The sequence below is a fragment of the Chiloscyllium punctatum genome, chromosome 26 (genome assembly GCF_047496795.1).
Source record: "Chiloscyllium punctatum isolate Juve2018m chromosome 26, sChiPun1.3, whole genome shotgun sequence".
Classification (NCBI taxonomy): domain Eukaryota; kingdom Metazoa; phylum Chordata; class Chondrichthyes; order Orectolobiformes; family Hemiscylliidae; genus Chiloscyllium; species Chiloscyllium punctatum.
The window spans coordinates 64,447,648-64,471,104 of NC_092764.1; the positions used below are offsets into that span (position 1 = coordinate 64,447,648).

The window sequence follows — 23,457 nt, forward strand, 5'->3', positions numbered from 1 at the left end:
TGTCAATCTCAGTGATTTAATATAGAGGTGTAATTTCTCCGAATTGGAATTGCTGCAAAGTATTGGGGAACTTAAAATATTAAACTAAACATAATTTCAATTTTCTTTTTACTGTAGTTCTCTATCCTGATAACCTCTTTGTTTTTGTCTTTTTTAAAATCAACTTCTGTTGTTGAAGAAATTCTCCAGCTGACTACTACATTTTGAAGAATTTTTACAAGGTGCATTTGATCTATTATTCCAGATTTCATTCTGGGGTCAGACTGCTACAGTCATATCGTGAGCTACAGCCAGAACGATGATCATTTTTATGATGACCTCCCCTGTGTTAGATGGTTGGGTGACCATTCTATCGTTACCACAGTTAGTCTATAAAGACATGGAGGAGAAGACAGGACTATTACATTGGGAGACAGCGAAAACAAGAGACATGTGGTTCTGACTGAGATGAAGAGGACAGTTTGTGGTGGATAGAGATGTGCACTTGGAAACATATGAACAAGAATAGGCCATTTAGCCCCTCAGGCCTCTTCCAACCATTCAATGAAATCATGGCTACTTTGTGGCATAACTCCATATATGTTTTCTTGGTACTTGTGACTTAATATCTTTGCTTATCTACCTCAGATTTAAAATTAATAACTGATCCAGCATCTATTGATGTTGGTAGAAGAGATTTCCAAAAATCTACTAGTTTTTGTGTATAAAAAGCTTTCTAACAGCTCTCCTTATGGTCCTAGCCCGAATTCTCAGATTATATGCCTAGTTCGATAATCCCCAACCAGCGTAAATAGTTTATCTTTATCTGCCCCCCCACCACCTTTCCTGTTCATATCTTAAACATTTCTATCAGATTATTCCTTAACCTTCTAAATTATAGAGGAAATGACCTAATTTCTATAACCTTTCCTCATAATTGAACCCCTGAAGTCATGATGTCATTTTTATAAACCCTGATAAAGGGCTTGTGCCCAGAAAGTTGACTCTCCTGTTTCTCAGATGCTGCCTGACCTGCTGTGCTTTTCCAGCACCACACTTTTTGACTCTAATTCTCCAGCATCTACAGTCCTCAGTTTCTCCTGTATATCTGTTCCTCCAAGTGTATCATTCCTAAGATGTGATGCCCAGAACTGCTCAAGTGGGGTATAACCAGGGTATAATCACAGGTTGGGCCAAATAGTCTGATTTCATGCACTAAATATGATGCAAATGTGATGTAAATATATTTAAATAACATCTACATGTATGTAAATGAGCACACTCTATTCTGTCAATACCCCCGATTGTCAGCCAATCAGCTGAGTTGTTTTACCCTCTGAATATAAAATGACCAATGGAAGGTGATGGTGAAAACTGGCAGGAAATTCAAAGCAGTTTCTTTTGTGCAGAAAACTGAAAGTTGAAAAATGAAGTTTCTCAGAGACAGAAAAACCAGAGAGAAACTTTCTTCAGAAACACTTTTTATTTCATTGTCATGGACAAACATCACAAGCTGGGAATTCAGTGAGGCAATGAGGGAGAGGAAAGGGAAATATCACAACCATTCTGAGATTAGTAATGGAATTAGAGTGTGCTGTTCAGGGAGTCTGAAAGAGAGCCCCCACACCCAGAGACTAAGCACACCCATATCCAGACACAGAGCCATACATCACCGACTGAGACTGATGCACCCCCACCTGCAAAGACTATCCTAACCCAGCCCCAGAGACAGAACCACATGAGCATCCCCAGCGTAAACCCACATCCACACCTCCAGTGCCTGACCCACATCCATCCCAGAGTCTGATTCAACTCTTAACCCCAGAGACTGATCTACCCAACCCAGCCACAGAGATTGACCTACACACCCACCCCCAATATACTTTCCCCATTGCCAGAATCAATTTCCAACCCCCAGCCACAGTGACTGACCCCCAGCTCAGAGTGCCCCTCACTTCAGGATTGAAGGTATGCCACAATACATTTGCCCAGTGTGGGTGAAGGGAACAGGCAAACAAACTCCAGTAAGGGCAGGGACAGACTGACTGGCTGTACTGAACTCAAGCCTGTGGGATGATCCTGGGATCAGCTGGACAGTTGCTGGAGTCAGTGTCAGACTGACTGTTCCCTCAGTCTGTCCCATTGTTATCCAGTCACATTTCCCCTGTTCCATGAATGGTCTTCACTCAGTCTGACAATTGGAGTATACATGGGGAACGTTAATTAGTTACTGCCCACAGTCTTTCATGTTAATGAGCACAGAAACTGGAATATTGCAAGTGATCGGGGAATCAGTTTGTGGATCCACCTTCTCCATTCTGCCTGTCCCCCAGTGTAACACCAGTCAGTCCAACACTCCATGTGTTTCCAGTGGATTGAAAGATTGTGCTTTCAGTGGGTTCTTCTCTTTAAATCCCCAGTTTCTTCTCCAGAAATGCCACTGCATCTTGAACCCATTTCTCACTCGCTCTCATACAAATTCTCATCTTCCTCCTATTTGTGAAGCTGAAAGAGTGAGATGAGATTATGATTATCAGAGAATCACAGGCACCAGTTCCAACCCTTTCATTTCCTCAGACTGTGATAAAAACACCTTGAAACACTCACATGATGGAGGGGGTGGAGCAGCCAACTGTCCTGGTGAAGCTTACGAGCCGTTTATGAGGAATGCGAGTGGTCTTAAAGTTCTCACAGCAATCGACAGTCACAGAGCCAGCTGCAATGTGGAGGAGGAGGAATGGAGACAGTGAAACCATGAGCACATTCACAGCACATTCTCACACAGTCACCGTATCCTACACGTCTTCATCTAGAAACACTTTGAGTGCAACCAGTCCATTCAGCCCATCTGCTCCCTACTGCAGTTTCAAACTCTCCTTTCACAGAACTCACTCATCCCATCCACATATCCTGCTCCCTGTTTTGTATATCTAACTTCTCTTGAAAACATCTTGGGTGGCACGATGGCACGATGACTGTGTGAAGTTTGCACATTCTCTGCATGGGCGTGCTCTGGTTTCCTCCCACAGTCCAAAAATGTGTAGGTTAGGTGAATTGCCCATAGTGTTGGGTAAACGTAGGGGAATGGGTCTGGGTTGGTGTGGACTTGTTGGGCTGAAGAGCCTGTTTCCACACTGTAAGTAATCTAATCTAATGTTAGTCACATTGACCACTCCTTCTGCTCTCTGAGTCCATTTTCTAACCAGCCTTTGGGTAAATATACTCTTCTCACTTCCAATGGGATTGATTAAGGACTGTTTACAGTAAATAGATTTTTCCTAGTTCTGCTCTCTATCACAAGTGCAAATATCTTTCCCATATCCACCTATCAAACCCGTGGACATCTCCAAACCCTCCATCAAGTCTCCTCTCAGACCTCTGTGTTATTGAGGAAGGTCTCCCGGCCATTTCCACACTAGAAACATGAAATGCTACATTTTGGAAAGGCAAACCAGGGCAGCACTGATCCACGTAATGGTAAGGACGTGGGGAATTCTGCCGAACAAAGAGAGCTTGAGGTTCAGGTTCTTAGTCCCTTGAAAGCAGGGTCACAGGTAGACAAGGTAGTGGGGAAGATGTTTGACACACTTGCCTTTATTGGTCACTGCACTGAGTATAGGCGTTAGGTTATGTTGCTGTTGTACAGGACATTGGTTCAGCTACTTTTGGCATTGTGTGTTCAATTCTGGTCTCTCTGCTACAGGAAAGATGTTGTTCAACTTGAAAGGATTCAGAAAAGATTTATAAGGATGTTGCTGGGATTGGCGGATTTCAGCTATCTGGAGAGGCTGAATAAGCTGGGGCCGTTTTCCCTGGAGCATCGGAAAGCTGAGGGGTGACCTTATAAATGTTTATGAAATCATGAGGGGCGTGGATAGAGTGCATAGTTAAGGTCTTTCCCTCGGGCAGGGGAGTTCAGAGCTAGAAGGCATAGGTTTAAAGTGAGAGGGAAATATTTAAAAGGGACCAAAGGGATAATGTTTTTCATGCAGAGGATAGTGTGTGTATGGAATGAGCTACCAGAGGAGATGGTTGGAAGCTGGTACAATTGCAATATTTAAAGGGCATCTCAATGGCTGTATGAATGGGAAATTTTAGAGGGATATGGGCCAAATGCTGGCAATTGGGACTAGATTAATTTAGAATATCTGGATGAGTTGGGCCAAATGGTCTGTTTCTATGCTGTATGTCTCTCTGACTCTATGACTAGAAAGTTAAAATTGACAGGAATTGCACAGACAGAGAAGGCGAGATGAACAAATTGAATCACTTTAGTAAAGATCTAGTAGCAGTTTGATGGGCTGAGTGGTCTCTCTCTCTCTCTCTCTGTTGTGTTTCTATTTGGAAACATTGGCCCACAGTCTCTGAATGGAGTCAGGAGGAATCATTACATTAACTCTAATAAGAAACGCAAACAGTCGATGGAAACCAGCATAAGCTCTGGAAACTCTTCCTGTTTTCCTCATTCTCAGGTTCTGAGCAAAGATTGGGAAGAAGGAAGCCTCTCTCTTACCTGGAGCTGCAGCCACACCATCCTGGATGGAGCAGATTGCCAGTGCTCCTACCACAACGGCAGCTACACACAGTGCTGTCCTCATCCTGGTCTGGTTCACCTTGGGAGTGTTCAGTGTTGAAGAGGGAGTGTGACTGATGACAGAGCTGTCACCTCCTGCTTTATATCTTGGAGAAACTGCACCCAGTCAGCAATATGGACACCCCGTGAAACTTCCCCAGTGCCCCAGCAATGACAGCTCTCCCTGGAATTGGTCCTCCATGGCTGTTCTCTCTGAAATGGGAAGTTCATGTTGTTCTGTGAATGGGATTCTCGGAGACAGGAGCACGAGCAGCTGGATCCTCTGAGGTCAGTGTTTCTGAGTAAACTGTCATCTCGATTCCCTCAGCCCAACCCTAACTTCCCTCTCCGGGTGAGAGAGAGAGAGAGAGAGACAATGAGAGCAATTGAGTATCCTGATTGACTGAATCCCCCTCGGGGAAGCAGCTCAGAGCAGGAAGTGAGATTGACATCAAAATACCTCACTGCAGGAGGAAAAGGCAGGGACAGTTGCATTTACATAGCACCTTTCCCCAACTCAGTACCTCACAAAATGCTGCATGGTCTATGCAAACCTTTTGAAATATATTCACTGTCAAAATTGTATGAGAGACAACAGGAACTGCATACACAGCAATATCCCACAAACTACACTGTAATAATCATTTGTCAATCAATCATTAACAATGATCTGTATGAGTAGAGGCATTAATTATAAGAGCAGGCAGTTCTGTACAGGATTGTGAGGAGGCCACAGCTGGACTACTGTGTGACGCTCTGCACACTATCGGAAGGATGTGATAGCACTGGAGGGGATTGCAAAGGAGATTCACCAGGTTATTGCTTGGGGCATGGCGTTTTGGCTATGAAGAGAGGTTGGATGGGCCTGGATTGTTTTCTTTGCAGCAGAGAGTGTTGGGAGGGAAACCTGATCAAGATGGATCAGATTCATCGGGATATGGACGGAGTGGATAGAGCCATTACAAAGGGACATAATTTTCAAGTGAATGGAAGGAGGTTTCAAAGGAATTGGAGGAAACAGCAGTCACCCAAAGAGTGCTGAGAGTCTGCTTGGGAGGTCAGTTGAGTCGGGGCACCTCACAATTTTTAACAAGCACTTAGATCAGCACTTGAAATGTTATATCATTCACGGCAAGGGTCCTAGTGTGGGAAAGTGGGATAATGTCGGGGATAGGATATTTCTGGCAGCACAGATTGATGGGCTGAAGGGCTTCTCCTGTACTGTAGGATACTCTGAATCATTTTTAATGATGTGGATTGAGGGATAAATGTTGTCCAGGAAATCAGGGAGAGCTGCCTTGCTCTTCTTCATCATCCACCCAAAGGCTGACTTCCCTCCAGGGGAGATGACAGACAGAGCCTCACTGGGCTACTATTTACTGTCTGACCAGTATTGTCCCTGGTGAAGGTGGTGGTGAGCTGCCTTCTTAAACCCACAATGTCCTTAGGGAGGGAAGTCCAGGATTTTGACTCAGCGACTTTGAAGGAACAGCGATATGTTTCCAAGTCAGGATGGTGAGTGCCTTAGAGGGAACTTGTAGGTCATGTTGTTCTCATATGCCTATTTCTCTTGTCCTTCGGATTGAATTGGTGTTATCTAAGGATCCTTGGTGAATTTCTGCAGTGCATCTTATAAATAATATTGCTGCCATTGAGCGCTGGTGTTGAAGGGAGTGAATGTTTATGGATGGGGTGCCTGAAATAACTCCCCAGAAGCTGTTATCCCATCTCCATGTCACTGTTTATTTACACATGAACTGTCCTTGACTTTATTGCTGCCTCATGAGAGTCAGGTTTCAGAATCAAAAAGGGTGGTGCTGGAAAAGTATCCGAGAAGCAGGAAAGTCAATGTTTCTGACATTCCTTTTGAAGGGCTTGTGCCCAAAATATCGATTCCCCTGCTCTTCAGATGCTGCCTGACCTCTGTGCTTTTCCTGCGCCACACTTTTCGAATCTGATCTCCAACATCCGCAGTCCTCACTTCCTCCTCAGTTACTGGAATCTCTGACATTCCTCTTTTATTTGTTAGCCAGGGCTCCCAGATTCACAGCCCCAATCAGGGAACTCCTGTACTATTCTGTTCACCTGGCTGACCTCGTTACAATCACTACAGTGCAAAAGAAGCAGGCTGCTTTATTCTGGATAGTGTCAAGTTCCTTGAGTAGCGATGGAGCTGCACCAATCCAGGCAAGTGGGAAATATTCCATCTTACTCTGACCTGTGGCTTGTAGATGGTGAACAGGCTTCCCGGAGTCAGGAGCATCATTTGCTCGGAGTTACATGGTTGCATGTGCCGCCACACTAAGGTTTCATGCACGGTGATCAGCACTGGCACACTGATCGTGGCTTTGAGTGCCAATTCCGGTAGTCGCTGCCACAAAATTGATTCAGAGGAGCGCATAGCTGGATGAAAGTAGGTGAGAACACTGGCCATGGGGTGAGTTGCTTGCTGCAGTAGTCCAATCCTCTGACCTGTTGGTGTAACCACTCTATTTATACGGCGAGTCCATTTGTGTTCCTAGTCAATGGTAACTGCCAGGATTTGGATAGTGGGGGATTCAGTGATGGTAACACCGTTGAATGTTAAGGGGCAATGGATAGATTGTCTGTTTTTGGAGATGGTGTTTGCCTTGCATTTGTGTGTCATGAAAGTCACTTGCCACTTGTTTGCCCAAACCTGGATATTATCCAGATCTTGTTGCATCTGAACATGGACTGTAGCAGTATCTGAGGAGGGATGCATGGTGCTGAACATTGTGCAATCATCAATGAACATTCTCACTTCTGACCTTGTGGCTGAGGTGTTGCACCTGCCACACAATGTGTTTCAATTCTTAAATCTCACCAAAGAACTGAGTCGACTCTTAATAGTAATAAACAATAATATTTATTTATTGAACACAATGAATACTATCAGAACAAAGTACACTATAAGCCAACAATTTACACCATAAATCTATCTTGTGCTTTAACCTAACTCGGGATGATCATATCCCACAACACTAGGAGCTGGCCTTGTTCCATGTGGTGATGTTGTCTGGCCTTCATCTCCCGATGAGTTCAGGGTTGTCTTCTCTTCTCGGTGGTGGGTCTCGAGTTATCACGCTGAGCTTGCTGTTGCAGTGATTCTTATACTCCAAGGTTTTGTCCCCTTTTGGGCAGGTCTTCACAGTTCACCAATGGATCGATCAGACTCAACCACCCTGATCGATCGGACCCAACTAAGCGTTGGCATGTTGAGGGCAGGGCCGTCCTTCGGCATCCATTCCTGGTGGTACTGAGTGCACATAGCCTCCTCCAAGTGAGGCTGTAAGACCTATATCTGGTATACACTTCAATGTTTCCAATTGCCTTGAGGATGACATTCCTCTGATTTCATTCAAACCCAAATTCGGGTGTGTATTATCAGGTCTGCAGCTGCCAGGTTTGTTGCAAACTGTTTGTTGGTAGCTGCAGCCTGTCTGGATTCTGCAGCATGTTTATTAGCACAGTCACTTTGGTCAAGGCTGGTTTCCATTTCCCAGCATGCTTTAGTCCTAGTCCATTTTTCATCAAATCCATCCTAAACATTATCATTTTGAGGCGCCCATCTGGCCACAATGGCAAGGTTATTGATGAAACAGCTGAAGATGGTTGGGCCTCACCCAATACCCTGAGAAACCCCTACAGATATATCCTGGAGTCTGACCTCCAAGAACCAGAACCATTTTCCTCTGTGACACATGTGATCTTAAACAGCAGCGGATTTGCCCCCTTACACCCACTGACTCCCATTTTACTAAGGGCTCCTTGATGCCACATTGGGTTGAATGCCTTGATGTCAAGGGCACTTACTGTCACTCACCCCCAAATTTCAACTGTCTTGTCCATGTTTGAACCAAGGTTGTAATGACGTCCTGAACCTAGTGATCTTGACAGAGCCTAAACTGTCTGAGACAACAAGATACAGTTTATTCCACCTTCATAACTATGTACAGATAATATGGTACTGATGGTAACATACTTTCTAATAATTACAACTTCTAAAAGTCCCCAAACTTCCTAAAACTGGCTGATGCTCCATCCATTGGCTGTTATATATTAGAGTGTTAGGAGCTTCAGCTTAGCTCTGATTAACCCTCTCATGTTCATCACCCTAATCACCAGCTTCTCTTACAATCGCACAACCCATCAGCAGTCATGTAGTAACTGCCCCACATGGACAGTGGAGAAAGCCTGAACCTATTCCATTTCAGAGGGAAAATCTAGTTGAGTGTTGGAGTTGATTATTCCCATTGTGGAGAGGTTATCAGCCTTCACTCCAACATCAGATCCTTTTGAATAATAGCTTTGAAAGTCAAATGTGGTTTTCCTGATTCCTCATTTAGCAAGACTACAGTTTTCACCATGTGACTAGTACACCACACCATCCACAAGCTGACTGTGAAGGAGAGAGAACAATGGAAACTCGAAAGGTGCTTCTGCCAGAAATCAGGACTTAGTAACAGCCTTAATAAACTCGAAAACAGCACCACTGAAATGTGGTTTGCTACCAGCAATCTTGCTAAAAACTAAAAACCCCAGAGCAATCAATGTAACAAATGCAAATGAAGACTGACCAATGACTTAATTCATGACTGGATCATACTCCACAAAGAGAGTGAAAGAAGTGAGCCATCAAACTGTGAGAACCACAGAGAGTGAGTAGACTTTACTCCACTTTCCGACAGCAGAGGGTGAGGGGTGGAAAGCAACAAGTAGAAGGTATGGGAGGTGAACAGTTAGTGGGCGGCACGGTGGCACAGTGGTTAGCACTGCTGCCTCACAGCGCCAGAGACCTGGGTTCAATTCCCGACTCAGGCGACTGACTGTGTGGAGTTTGCACATTCTCCCTGTGTCTGCGTGGGTTTCCTCCGGGTGCTCCAGTTTCCTCCCACAGTCCAAAGATGTGCAGGTCAGGTGAATTGGCCATGCTAAATTGCCCGTAGTGTTAGGTAAGGGGTAAATGTAGGGGTATGGGTGGGTTGCGCTTCGGCGGGGCGGTGTGGACTTGTTGGGCCGAAGGGCCTGTTTCCACACTGTAAGTAATCTAATCTAATCTAATCTAATTGTTGTGGTCATACCTTGTTGCAACAAGACATAATCATTTCAGGAGAAATGGGAGAGCTCTGATAATCTTAGTGGAGTACACACAGTGATTCAAGTGAACAGCTTTGAGATTGGGGAGATCTCTATCAAATTCTTCGACCAGTGTCAATAGTGTCCAATATCTGAGAGTGACCCATTGCTCTCGACTGACAACATTAAGGACGAGGTCAGGGAGAGCATGGAGAAACACCCCCCCCACCCCCCCCCCCCCCCCCCCTGGCAGACTCACCCTGTGAAGCGAGATCCCTGAGAGGAGACCATGGAAATGTGGTTAGTTTAATCACTTTGGGGGTTACAAAGTGACTAGTAATTCAATATTAACATAGCCAGGTCTAGAGAGAACCAGTGAGCAGTGTCTATGAGAGGGAGTGAGTGCGAAACAGCACTTTGTACAGACTCTATTCCCGTGTACGGTGAGAGGAGGGAGCTAGAGTGACTGCCCCATCCTTAACTCCATTTTACCTCCGGAGTTACAGCAAAGCAGGGTTTAGGAATTGAGTTAACACGAAAGGAGACTGGGACACACCAAGGCCATAAGGCCAGAAGACATAGGAGCAGAAATTAGGCCATTCAGCCCATTCAGTCTGCTCCACCATTCGATCATGTTTCTCAGCCCTATTGTGTCACTTTCTCCCCATAACTGAACATGGGGAAGGCCATTCTTTTCTGGTCATCCCCACCCTATTGGATGGGAATAGGGGAGAGAGATTACAGGGTTCAGGGGATATATGGCTGAAGAGAGACTTAGGGAGAACCAAAGATAGTCCATTCTATGAGATTTTCTCTTTCCAAGTGTCAAATACTAGAGGGTAACTTTAGGGTGAGAGTGGAAATGTTTAAGGGAGATGTGGGAGGCAGGTTTCTTTACATAGCGGGTGGTAGATGCCTGGAATATGCTGCCAGGGGGAGGTGGTGGAAGCAGATTCAATAGCAGCATTTAAGAGGCATTTGGACATGAATAGGCAGGGAACAGAGGGTTATGGGCAAGGTGCAGTCAGATGGGATTAGTTTAGAATGGCATCATGGTCAGCATGGATGGGCTGAAGGGCCTGGTCCTTTGCAGTACTATTCTATATTCTATTTTCTATGTCCCCACCCTTCTGTGAGGGTGACCTGGGCTCCAAGGGAGTAAGGGCTGGCAAGATATTGAACTGCGGGAGCTATCGGTGGCATGTCCTTGAGCTGAACATATCTACGGAAGCAGCAGATTGCAGGGACAGGAGACCTGGCCTCTGCTGCCCCAGCCACTGACCTGAGCCCAGTTTAAACAGCTTAGGTCTGAGGAAACTACAGCTCACACTGGTCTGCTTCAACCTCTTAAAGCCAGTTTGTGTGTCCGAACTGTTCAGAGACACAGAGAGGGAGAGAGAGTTGCTGTGATTTCAGAGCTAATGGAAATCTCCCTACATCTAGATTTAATGTCTCTCTCACTCACTGATTAACAGGAACAATGCTTCAGAGAAACACATCAGTAAAGCAGAAAGAGGAAAGGGAATCACTACAAACTGTGCCTGAAGATCACAAGCTGCAGCTTTCACTTCCCCACCCGAGGCAGTCAGAGTTTCGGACCCAGGAATTCTGAGAGTTCAGGAGCAGAGCAGCTCCATGTCAGAAACTTGTGTGAGATTTTTTAGGTGAGCACAGCTCTCTCTCTAACCCAACCTCCCCAGAGGTCCCCAATCTGGAATCCTGGAAGCTCCTTCCAAACAGCTCAGTGGGTGCCATTACTCCCCAGAGACCGCTGAGGTACAAGAAGGTAACACATCACGACCATCTCCACCGAGGGAGAATCGAAGAGGAATGAGACCTGGTGCAGTGCGAGGGGAATGAGACCTGGTGCAGTGTGAGGGGAATGGGGCCTGGTGCAGTGTGAGGGGAATGGGGCCTGGTGCAGTGTGAGGGGAATGAGACCTGGTGCAGTGAGGGGAATGGGGCCTGGTGCAGTGTGAGGGGAATGGGGCCTGGTGCAGTGCGAGGGGAATGAGACCTGGTGCAGTGTGAGGGGAATGGGGCCTGGTGCAGTGTGAGGGGAATGGGGCCTGGTGCAGTGTGAGGGGAATGGGGCCTGGTGCAGTGCGAGGGGTATGGGGCCTGGTGCAGTGTGAGGGGAATGAGACCTGGTGCAGTGTGAGGGGAATGGGGTCTGGTGCAGTGCGAGGGGAATGGGGTCTGGTGCAGTGTGAGGGGAATGAGACCTGGTGCAGTGCGAGGGGAATGGGGTCTGGTGCAGTGTGAGGGGAATGGGACCTGGTGCAGTGCGAGGGGAATGAGACCTGGTGCAGTGTGAGGGGAATGGGGCCTGGTGCAGTGTGAGGGGAATGAGACCTGGTGCAGTGTGAGGGGAATGGGGCCTGGTGCAGTGTGAGGGGAATGAGACCTGGTGCAGTGTGAGGGGAATGAGACCTGGTGCAGTGTGAGGGGAATGGGGTCTGGTGCAGTGTGAGGGGAATGGGACCTGGTGCAGTGTGAGGGGAATGAGACCTGGTGCAGTGTGAGGGGAATGAGACCTGGTGCAGTGTGAGGGGAATGGGGCCTGGTGCAGTGTGAGGGGAATGAGACCTGGTGCAGTGTGAGGGGAATGGGGCCTGGTGCAGTGTGAGGGGAATGGGGCCTGGTGCAGTGTGAGGGGAATGGGGCCTGGTGCAGTGTGAGGGGAATGAGACCTGGTGCAGTGTGAGGGGAATGAGACCTGGTGCAGTGTGAGGGGAATGGGGCCTGGTGCAGTGTGAGGGGAATGGGGCCTGCTGCAGTGTGAGGGGAATGAGACCTGGTGCAGTGTGAGGGGAATGGGGCCTGGTGCAGTGTGAGGGGAATGGGGCCTGGTGCAGTGTGAGAGGAATGAGACCTGGTGCAGTGTGAGGGGAATGGGGCCTGGTGCAGTGTGAGGGGAATGAGACCTGGTGCAGTGCGAGGGGAATGAGACCTGGTGCAGTGTGAGGGGAATGGGGCCTGGTGCAGTGTGAGGGGAATGGGGCCTGGTGCAGTGTGAGGGGAATGAGACCTGGTGCAGTGAGGGGAATGGGGCCTGGTGCAGTGTGAGGGGAATGGGGCCTGGTGCAGTGCGAGGGGAATGAGACCTGGTGCAGTGTGAGGGGAATGGGGCCTGGTGCAGTGTGAGGGGAATGGGGCCTGGTGCAGTGTGAGGGGAATGGGGCCTGGTGCAGTGCGAGGGGTATGGGGCCTGGTGCAGTGTGAGGGGAATGAGACCTGGTGCAGTGTGAGGGGAATGGGGTCTGGTGCAGTGCGAGGGGAATGGGGTCTGGTGCAGTGTGAGGGGAATGAGACCTGGTGCAGTGCGAGGGGAATGGGGTCTGGTGCAGTGTGAGGGGAATGGGACCTGGTGCAGTGCGAGGGGAATGAGACCTGGTGCAGTGTGAGGGGAATGGGGCCTGGTGCAGTGTGAGGGGAATGAGACCTGGTGCAGTGTGAGGGGAATGGGGCCTGGTGCAGTGTGAGGGGAATGAGACCTGGTGCAGTGTGAGGGGAATGAGACCTGGTGCAGTGTGAGGGGAATGGGGTCTGGTGCAGTGTGAGGGGAATGGGACCTGGTGCAGTGTGAGGGGAATGAGACCTGGTGCAGTGTGAGGGGAATGAGACCTGGTGCAGTGTGAGGGGAATGGGGCCTGGTGCAGTGTGAGGGGAATGAGACCTGGTGCAGTGTGAGGGGAATGGGGCCTGGTGCAGTGTGAGGGGAATGGGGCCTGGTGCAGTGTGAGGGGAATGGGGCCTGGTGCAGTGTGAGGGGAATGAGACCTGGTGCAGTGTGAGGGGAATGAGACCTGGTGCAGTGTGAGGGGAATGGGGCCTGGTGCAGTGTGAGGGGAATGGGGCCTGCTGCAGTGTGAGGGGAATGAGACCTGGTGCAGTGTGAGGGGAATGGGGCCTGGTGCAGTGTGAGGGGAATGGGGCCTGGTGCAGTGTGAGAGGAATGAGACCTGGTGCAGTGTGAGGGGAATGGGGCCTGGTGCAGTGTGAGGGGAATGGGGCCTGGTGCAGTGTGAGGGGAATGGGGCCTGGTGCAGTGCGAGGGGAATGGGGCCTGGTGCAGTGCGAGGGGAATGAGACCTGCTGCAGTGTGAGGGGAATGAGACCTGGTGCAGTGTGAGGGGAATGGGGCCTGGTGCAGTGTGAGGGGAATGAGACCTGGTGCAGTGTGAGGGGAATGAGACCTGGTGCAGTGTGAGGGGAATGGGGCCTGGTGCAGTGTGAGGGGAATGGGGCCTGGTGCAGTGTGAGGGGAATGAGACCTGGTGCAGTGTGAGGGGAATGGGGCCTGGTGCAGTGTGAGGGGAATGGGGCCTGGTGCAGTGTGAGGGGAATGAGACCTGGTGCAGTGTGAGGGGAATGGGGCCTGGTGCAGTGTGAGGGGAATGGGGCCTGGTGCAGTGTGAGGGGAATGGGGCCTGGTGCAGTGTGAGGGGAATGGGGCCTGGTGCAGTGCGAGGGGAATGGGGCCTGGTGCAGTGCGAGGGGAATGAGACCTGCTGCAGTGTGAGGGGAATGAGACCTGGTGCAGTGCGAGGGGAATGGGGCCTGGTGCAGTGTGAGGGGAATGAGGCCTGGTGCAGTGTGAGGGGAATGGGGCCTGGTGCAGTGCGAGGGGAATGAGACCTGGTGCAGTGTGAGGGGAATGGGGCCTGGTGCAGTGTGAGGGGAATGGGGCCTGGTGCAGTGTGAGGGGAATGAGACCTGGTGCAGTGTGAGGGGAATGAGACCTGGTGCAGTGTGAGGGGAATGGGGCCTGGTGCAGTGTGAGGGGAATGGGGCCTGGTGCAGTGTGAGGGGAATGGGGCCTGGTGCAGTGCGAGGGGAATGGGGCCTGGTGCAGTGCGAGGGGAATGAGACCTGCTGCAGTGTGAGGGGAATGAGACCTGGTGCAGTGTGAGGGGAATGGGGCCTGGTGCAGTGTGAGGGGAATGAGACCTGGTGCAGTGTGAGGGGAATGAGACCTGGTGCAGTGTGAGGGGAATGGGGCCTGGTGCAGTGTGAGGGGAATGGGGCCTGGTGCAGTGTGAGGGGAATGAGACCTGGTGCAGTGTGAGGGGAATGGGGCCTGGTGCAGTGTGAGGGGAATGGGGCCTGGTGCAGTGTGAGGGGAATGAGACCTGGTACAGTGTGAGGGGAATGGGGTCTGGTGCAGTGTGAGGGGAATGGGGCCTGGTGCAGTGTGAGGGGAATGGGGCCTGGTGCAGTGCGAGGGGAATGGGTCCTGGTGCAGTGCGAGGGGAATGAGACCTGCTGCAGTGTGAGGGGAATGAGACCTGGTGCAGTGCGAGGGGAATGGGGCCTGGTGCAGTGTGAGGGGAATGAGACCTGGTGCAGTGTGAGGGGAATGGGGCCTGGTGCAGTGCGAGGGGAATGAGACCTGGTGCAGTGTGAGGGGAATGGGGTCTGGTGCAGTGTGAGGGGAATGGGGCCTGGTGCAGTGTGAGGGGAATGAGACCTGGTGCAGTGCGAGGGGAATGGGGCCTGGTGCAGTGTGAGGGGAATGGAGCCTGGTGCAGTGTGAGGGGGATGGGACCTGGTGCAGTGCTAGGGGAATGGGGCCTGGTGCAGTGTGAGGGGAATGGGGCCTGGTACAGTGTGAGGGGAATGAGACCTGGTGCAGTGCGAGGGGAATGGGGTCTGGTGCAGTGTGAGGGGAATGAGACCTGGTGCAGTGCGAGGGGAATGGGGTCTGGTGCAGTGTGAGGGGAATGGGGCTTGGTGCAGTGTGAGGGGAATGAGACCTGGTGCAGTGCGAGGGGAATGGGGCCTGGTGCAGTGTGAGGGGAATGGGGCCTGGTGCAGTGCGAGGGGAATGAGACCTGGTGCAGTGTGAGGGGAATGAGACCTGGTGCAGTGCGAGGGGAATGGGGCCTGGTGCAGTGTGAGGGGAATGAGACCTGGTGCAGTGCGAGGGGAAAGAGACCTGGTGCAGTGCGAGGGGAATGGGGCCTGGTGCAGTGTGAGGGGAATGGGGCCTGGTGCAGTGTGAGGGGAATGGGGCTTGGTGCAGTGCGAGGGGAATGAGACCTGGTGCAGTGCGAGGGGAATGGGGCCTGGTGCAGTGTGAGGGGAATGGGGCCTGGTGCAGTGTGAGGGGAATGGGACCTGGTGCAGTGTGAGGGGAATGAGACCTGGTGCAGTGGGAGGGGAATGAGACCTGGTGCAGTGTGAGGGGAATGGGGCCTGGTGCAGTGTGAGGGGAATGGGGCTTGGTGCAGTGTGAGGGGAATGGGGTCTGGTGCAGTGTGAGTGGAATGGGGCCTGGTGCAGTGTGAGGGGAATGGGGCCTGGTGCAGTGTGAGGGGAATGGGGCCTGGTGCAGTGTGAGGGGAATGGGGCTTGGTGCAGTGTGAGGGGAATGGGGTCTGGTGCAGTGTGAGGGGAATGGGGCCTAGTGCAGTGTGAGGGGAATGAGACCTGGTGCAGTGTGAGGGGAATGGGGTCTGGTGCAGTGTGAGGGGAATGGGGCCTGGTGCAGTGTGAGGGGAATGGGGCCTGGTGCAGTGTGAGGGGAATGGGGCCTGGTGCAGTGTGAGGGGAATGGGGCTTGGTGCAGTGTGAGGGGAATGAGACCTGGTGCAGTGTGAGGGGAATGGGGCCTGGTGCAGTGTGAGGGGAATGAGACCTGGTGCAGTGTGAGGGGAATGGGGCCTGGTGCAGTGTGAGGGGAATGGGGCCTGGTGCAGTGTGAGGGGAATGGGGCCTGGTGCAGTGTGAGGGGAATGAGACCTGGTGCAGTGTGAGGGGAATGGGGCCTGGTGCACTGCGAGGGGAATGGGGTCTGGTGCAGTGTGAGGGGAATGGGACCTGGTGCAGTGTGAGGGGAATGAGACCTGGTGCAGTGTGAGGGGAATGGGGCCTGGTGCAGTGTGAGGGGAATGAGACCTGGTGCAGTGCGAGGGGAATGAGACCTGGTGCAGTGTGAGGGGAATGGGGCCTGGTGCAGTGTGAGGGGAATGGGGCCTGGTGCAGTGTGAGGGGAATGAGACCTGGTGCAGTGCGAGGGGAATGGGGCCTGGTGCAGTGTGAGGGGAATGGGGCCTGGTGCAGTGTGAGGGGAATGGGACCTGGTGCAGTGCTAGGGGAATGGGGCCTGGTGCAGTGTGAGGGGAATGGGGCCTGGTACAGTGTGAGGGGAATGAGACCTGGTGCAGTGCGAGGGGAATGGGGTCTGGTGCAGTGTGAGGGGAATGGGACCTGGTGCAGTGTGAGGGGAATGGCACCTGGTGCAGTGTGAGGGGAATGAGACCTGGTGCAGTGCGAGGGGAATGGGGCCTGGTGCAGTGTGAGGGGAATGAGACCTGGTGCAGTGTGAGGGGAATGAGACCTGGTGCAGTGTGAGGGGAATGGGGTCTGGTGCAGTGTGAGGGGAATGGGACCTGGTGCAGTGCGAGGGGAATGGGGCCTGGTGCAGTGTGAGGGGAATGAGACCTGGTGCAGTGCTAGGGGAATGGGGCCTGGTGCAGTGTGAGGGGAATGGGGTCTGGTGCAGTGCGAGGGGAATGGGGCCTGGTGCAGTGTGAGGGGAATGGGGCCTGGTGCAGTGTGAGGGGAATGAGACCTGGTGCAGTGCTAGGGGAATGGGGCCTGGTGCAGTGTGAGGGGAATGGGGCCTGGTACAGTGTGAGGGGAATGAGCCCTTGTGCAGTGTGAGGGGAATGGGGTCTGGTGAAGTGTGAGGGGAATGGGGCCTGGTGCAGTGCGAGTGGAATGAGACCTGGTGCAGTGCGAGGGGAATGGGGCCTGGTGCAGTGCGAGGGGAATGGGGCCTGGTGCAGTGCGAGGGGAATGGGGCCTGGTGCAGTGTGAGGGGAATGAGACCTGGTGCAGTGTGAGGGGAATGGGGCCTGGTGCAGTGCGAGGGGAATGGGGCTTGGTGCAGTGCGAGGGGAATGGGGCCTGGTGCAGTGTGAGGGGAATGAGACATGGTGCAGTGTGAGGGGAATGGGGCCTGGTGCAGTGCGAGGGGAATGGGGCTTGGTTCAGTGCGAGGGGAATGGGGCCTGGTGCAGTGTGAGGGGAATGGGGCCTGGTGCAGTGTGAGGGGAATGGGGCCTGGTGCAGTGTGAGGGGAATGGGGCTTGGTGCAGTGCGAGGGGAATGGGGCCTGGTGCAGTGTGAGGGGAATGGGGCCTGGTGCAGTGTGAGGGGAATGGGACCTGGTGCAGTGTGAGGGGAATGGGGCCTGGTGCAGTGTGAGGGGAATGGGGCCTGGTGCAGTGTGAGGGGAATGGGGCCTGGTGCAGTGTGAGGGGAATGGGACCTGGTGCAGGAACAGGCCCTTTGACTGTCTAAGCCTGCACTGACACCATTTTCCCTTCTATACTAAACTGTCCTCACAGACAGGTTCAATATCCCTCTACTCCCTTCCTATTTATGTATTTCTCCAGGTGCTTCTTGAATGCTACTATTGTGTCTGCTTCCATCTCCTCTGGCAGTCACCACCCTTTGTGTGAAAAACCTGCCTTGCACATCTCTTTAAACTTTCCCTCCTGCACCTTGAACCACAGTAATCCGCGCCTCTATCCTGGGAAAAGGTCACATACCTTTTCCTCTTTCCATACCATTCATAATCTTATAACTGCCTTTCAGGTCACCCCTCAATGTCCTGTAGTCCAGTGAAAACAAACCCAGTCTGTCCAACCTTTCTTCATCGCTAAAATTCACCATACCCGGTAAGATTCTGATAAACGTTTTCTGAACCCCCTCCAAAGCATCCACAGCCTTCTGATAGTTTTGTGACCAGAACTGTGCGCAATATTCCAAGTGTGGCCCAACTAACGTTCTATAAAGCTACAGCACAACGTGTCTACCTTTATACTCAATGTCTTTCCTTCTTGAACAAGGGGTTACATTTGCAATTTCTAGTCCTCTGGGATCTTCCCTGACTCCAGTGATAACAGAAAGATCACTACTAAAAGCTCCACTATCTCTTCAACTAATGTTGTAATTGTACCCACCTCTACCATTTCCTCTGGCTGCTTGTACCATATATGTACCACACTCTGTGTGAAAAAGTTGCCACTCAGGTCCCTTTTAAATTTTTCTCCTCACACCTTAAACCTACACCTTCTAGTTTTGGACTCCCCTACCCTGGGGAATCGACCGTGGCTACTCACCTTATCTATGCTCTGCATGAGTTTATAAATATTTATAAGGGGCCCCTTAGCCTCCTACGATCCAGGGATAATAAGCCCTTGCCTACCCAGTGTCTTCTGATAACTCGAACCCTTCAGTCTCAGTAACATCCATGTAAATCTTCTTCGGGCAAATCCCTCTGCTCACCTGCCTGTACTTTTGATGGGACATGTATCCCTCCCATCCATGACCCCCTTGCAACCATGTCCCAGTGATGATTATAACATCATACCCACCAATTTCAATCTGAGATATAAGCTCATTTATCTTTCTAGTATAATTACATCTTCCCTAAAGCAGAGTGACCAGAATTGTACACAGTACTCTAAAAGTACTCTGGATTTGAGGCAGAAAATAGAAATGGCAGGTAGGAATATCACTATGGTAATAATTACGAGGGATTTCAATATGCAGGTGGACTGGAAGAATTATGTTGGCAGCAAATCTCAAGAAAAAGAATTTGTGAACTGTCTTCAGGATGGTGTTTTTGGAGCAGTTTGTAGTAGAGCCCACTAGGACACAGGCAATTCTGGATTTGGTGATGTGTGGTGAAGCAGACTCGATTAGGGAGCTTAAGGTGAAGGAATCCCTTGGTGCTAGTGTCGGTAAAATGATAGAATTCACCCTGCAGTTTGGGATGGAGAAGATTGAATCAGATATAATGATATTAGAGTTGAGTAAAAATAACTACAAAGACATGAGGGAGGAGCAGGCCGGAGTTAGAAGAAGAGCCTAGCAAGGAAGATGGTGGAGCTGCAAGGCAGGAGTTTCTGGGATCAATTCAGGAAACACAGCAGAAATTCATCCCGAGGAAGAAGAATGGGCTGAGAAGTGGCAGCTGGAGGTTAATTCAGATAAATGCGAGGTGCTGCATTTTGGGAAAGCAAATCAAAGGAGGACTTACACACTTAATGGTGAGGTCCGAGGGAGTGTGGCTGAACAAAGAGACCTTGGTTCATAGCTCCTTGAAAGTGGAGTCGCAGGTAGATATGATAATGAGGAAGGTGCTTGAAATGCTTTCTTTTATTGGTCAAGAGTATTGAGTACAGGAGTTGGGAGGTCGTGTTGCAACTGTCCCGGGCATTGGCTAGGCCACTGTTGGAATATTGCGTGCAATTCTGGTCTGCTTCCTATCAGAAGGATGTTGTGAAACTTGAAAGGGTTCAGAAAAGATTTACAGGGATATTGCCAGGGTTGGAGGATTTGAGCTATGGGGAGAGGCTGAACAGGCTGGGGCTGTTTTCTCTGGAGCGTCGGAGGCTGAGAGTTGACCATTTTGAGGTTTATAAAATCATGAGGGGCATGGATAGGATAAATAGACAAAGTCTTTTCCTTGGGTTGGTGGAGTCCAGAACTAGCGGGCATAGGTTTAGGGTGAGAGGGGAAAGATACAAAAGAGACCTAAGGAGCAACGTTTTCACACAGAGGGTGGTACATGTATGGAATGAGCTGCCAGAGGATGTGGTGGCGACTGGTACAATTGCAACATTTAAAATGCATCTGGAGTGGTATATGAATAGGAAGGGTTTGGAGGGATATGGGCCGGGTGCTGGCAGGTGGGACTAGATTGGGTTGGGATATCTGGTCGGCATGGATGGGTTGGATCGAAGGGTTTGTTTCCGTGCTGTACATCTCTATGACTCTCTAACTCTAACAGACATCTGCAACCATGACTGACAAGGGACAGCATCAATGCAAAAGGAAAAGCATATAATGTGGTGAAGATTAGTGGGAAGGCAAGGGATTTGGAAGCCTTTAAAAGCCAGCAAAGGACATCTAGGAAAGCAATGAGCAGGGAGAAGATGAAAAATTGAGTGTAAGCCAACTAGCGAAGAGGCAGGGAAGCTGCAGTAGAACAGGCTAGGAGTGTGGGCAAAGAAATGGTGGATGGAACTCACTCTGGGAAAGTGTGAGAGTATACACTTTGGCAGGAAGAACAGAGACGTAAACTATTTTCTAAATGGGGAAAGGCTTTGGAAATCTGGAGCACAAAGAGTCTTGGTATTCCTAGCTCAGGATTCTCTTAAGGTTAACATGCAGGTTCAGTTGGCAGCTTGGAAGGTTAGCATTCATTTTGAGCAGGCTAGAAAACAAAAGCGTGCATGTATCGCTGAGGATGTACAAGGCTCTGTTTGGACCTTGTGAGTAGTTTTAGGCCCTGTTTCTAAGAAAAGATGCGCTGGTGTTGGGCATGGAAGGCCAGGGGGTGGGTGAGACGGGTAGAGATGGTTTGCAAGAATGGTTCTGGGGATGAAGGGCTTGTCATTTGGGGAGTGGTTAGAAATCTGTGACTGTACTTGATGGAGTTTAGAAGGATGAGGGGGTATCTCATTGAAAGTTACAGCATACTCAATAACTGTAATTATTGGAAAAGCTCAGCAGCATATGTGGAGAGAAAGCAGCAATAATGTTTTGAGTCCAGTGACCCTGTTTTAGTTGTTGAATTACAGCTTCCATGGTTCTTTGGCTTTTCTTTAGAGCCTAACAAATGTGGTGGGTAAGTTACTTGAGAAGATTCTGAGATAAGACAGCCGTGCATTTGGAAAGACAGGGTTTGATGAGGAGTAGTCAGCATGACTTTGTGCGTGGGAGATCATGCCTCATCCGTTTGTTAGAGTTCTTTGATGAAGTGATCAGGAAGGTTGACAAGGGCAGGGTGTTAGTTGTAGTCTATATGGATTTCAGTCAGGCCTTTGATAAGGTTCCACGTGGTAGGCTGCTCTGGAAGGTTAGATCACACGGAATCCGTGCGCGGAGGGGGGGGGGGGGGGGGTGGTGTGGGGGTGTGTGGGGGCGAAGCTGGTAATTTGGATACGCAATTGTCTTGATGCTAGGAAGCAGAGGGTATTGGTGGAAGGATGCCTGTTAGACTGGAGACCTGTGACTTGTGGAGTGCCTCAGGGGTAGGTGCTGAGCCCATGACCTTTTGTTTTCTATATCAATTGTGTGGATGAGAATGTACAAGGCATGATTAGTAAGTTTGCTGATGACACTAAAATAGGTGATATCATGGGCAGTGAGGAATGTTCTCAGAAATTGCAGGACCTTGATCAGCTGGGGAAGGGGGCCGAGACATGGCAAATGGAGTTTAATGTAGATGAGTGTGAGGTGTTGTACTTTGGAAAGTCAAACCAAGGTAGGACTTTCATGGTGAATGGTAGGGCATTAAGGAGTGTAGTGGAACAGAGGGATCTTGGGTTCAGGTGCAAGCTTCTCTGAGAGTGGAGTCCCAAGTAGACAGGGCAGGGAAGGAGGCTTTTGGCACACTGGCCTTCATCAGTCAAGGCACTGAGTAAGTTATGTTACAGCTTTACAAGACATTTGTGAGGCTGCACTTGGAGAATCGTGTTCAGTTTTGCTCACCTTGCTATAGGAAGAATGTTATTAAACTGGAAAGAGTGCAGAACAAATTTATAAAGATGTTGCCAGGACTCAAGGGTCTGAGTAATAGGGAGAGGTTGGACAAGCTCGGACTTTTTTCTTTAGAGCGTAGGAGACTGAGGGGGCGCCCTTATAGAGGTGTATAAGATCATGAGAGGCACAGATAGGGTGAAAATGCTCAGTCTTTTACCCAGGGTTGGGGAATTAAGGACTGGAGGGCAACAATTAAGGTTAGAGGGGAAAGAATAAAAGGGAACCTGAGGGGCAACTTTTTTATGCAGAGGGTAGTACGCATATGGAATGAGCTGCCAGTGGATGTGGCTGAGACGGTACATTAACTACATTTAAAAGACATTTGGATGAATACATGGAAAGGAAAGGATTAGAACCAACCACCCACACCAACCAACCCAACCACCCCGTGGCTCAACACTTCAACTCCCCCTCCTACTCCACATGCAGGTCCTTGGACTCCTCCATCGCCAGACCATAGCAACACGACGGTTGGAGGAAGAGCACCTCATCTTCCGCCTAGGAACCCTCCAACCACAAGGGATGAACTCAGATTTCTCCAGTTTCCTCATTTCCCCTCCCCCCACCTTGTCTCAGTCAAATCTCTCAAACTCAGCACCGCCTTCCTAACCTGCAATCTTCTTCCTGACCTCTCCGCCCCCACCCCCACTCTGGCCTATCACCCTCACCTTGACCTCCTTCCACTTATCGCATTTCCAACGCCCCTCCCCCAAGTCCCTCCTCCCTACCTTTTATCGTAGCCTGTTGGACACACTTTCCTCATTCCTGAAGAAGGGTTCATGCCCGAAACGTCGATTCTCCTGCTCCTTGGATGCTGCCTGACCTGCTGTGCTTTTCCAGCAACACATTTTCAGCTCTAGAAGAATATGGGCCAAGTGCAGGTAAATAGGGTTAGAGTGGATGGTTGGGATTGGCTGGCACGGACCAGTTTGGGTCAAAGGGCCTGTGTCCGTGCTGTCGGACTCTATGACTCTATGACACTGAGAGGGCTGGATATAGTGGAACTGTTTCTATACCTCTGACATACTTAGGTAAGGTATGATTTGTCTGGTTATGTAATATAATACCTTTCATTGTAAGTTAGTACATGTGACAATAATAAATCAAATCAAATTGTACCCTCTATTTTATAATCTCTTCCAATGTTCTTCTGATCAAAGTGCACCATCTCTCTTCCTCTGCATTGAACCTTATCTTCCACTTTGAGAAGATTGTCAGTGTCTTGGTAATTCACACTC

General features: G+C 50.2%; 1 protein-coding gene across 1 annotated transcript; it reads right to left on the minus strand.

The window, feature by feature from the left end:
- Nucleotides 1–1,485: 1,485 nt before the first annotated feature.
- On the minus strand, nt 1,486–4,879 carry LOC140453139 (eotaxin-like). Its single transcript, XM_072547557.1, has 3 exons — nt 4,493–4,879; nt 2,587–2,695; nt 1,486–2,484 (listed from the first exon to the last, which is right to left on the minus strand). The coding sequence occupies exons 1-3, from the start codon at nt 4,575–4,577 to the stop codon at nt 2,388–2,390; spliced, it is 291 nt and encodes a 96-aa protein (XP_072403658.1). The 5' UTR covers nt 4,578–4,879; the 3' UTR covers nt 1,486–2,387.
- Nucleotides 4,880–23,457: the final 18,578 nt, after the last annotated feature.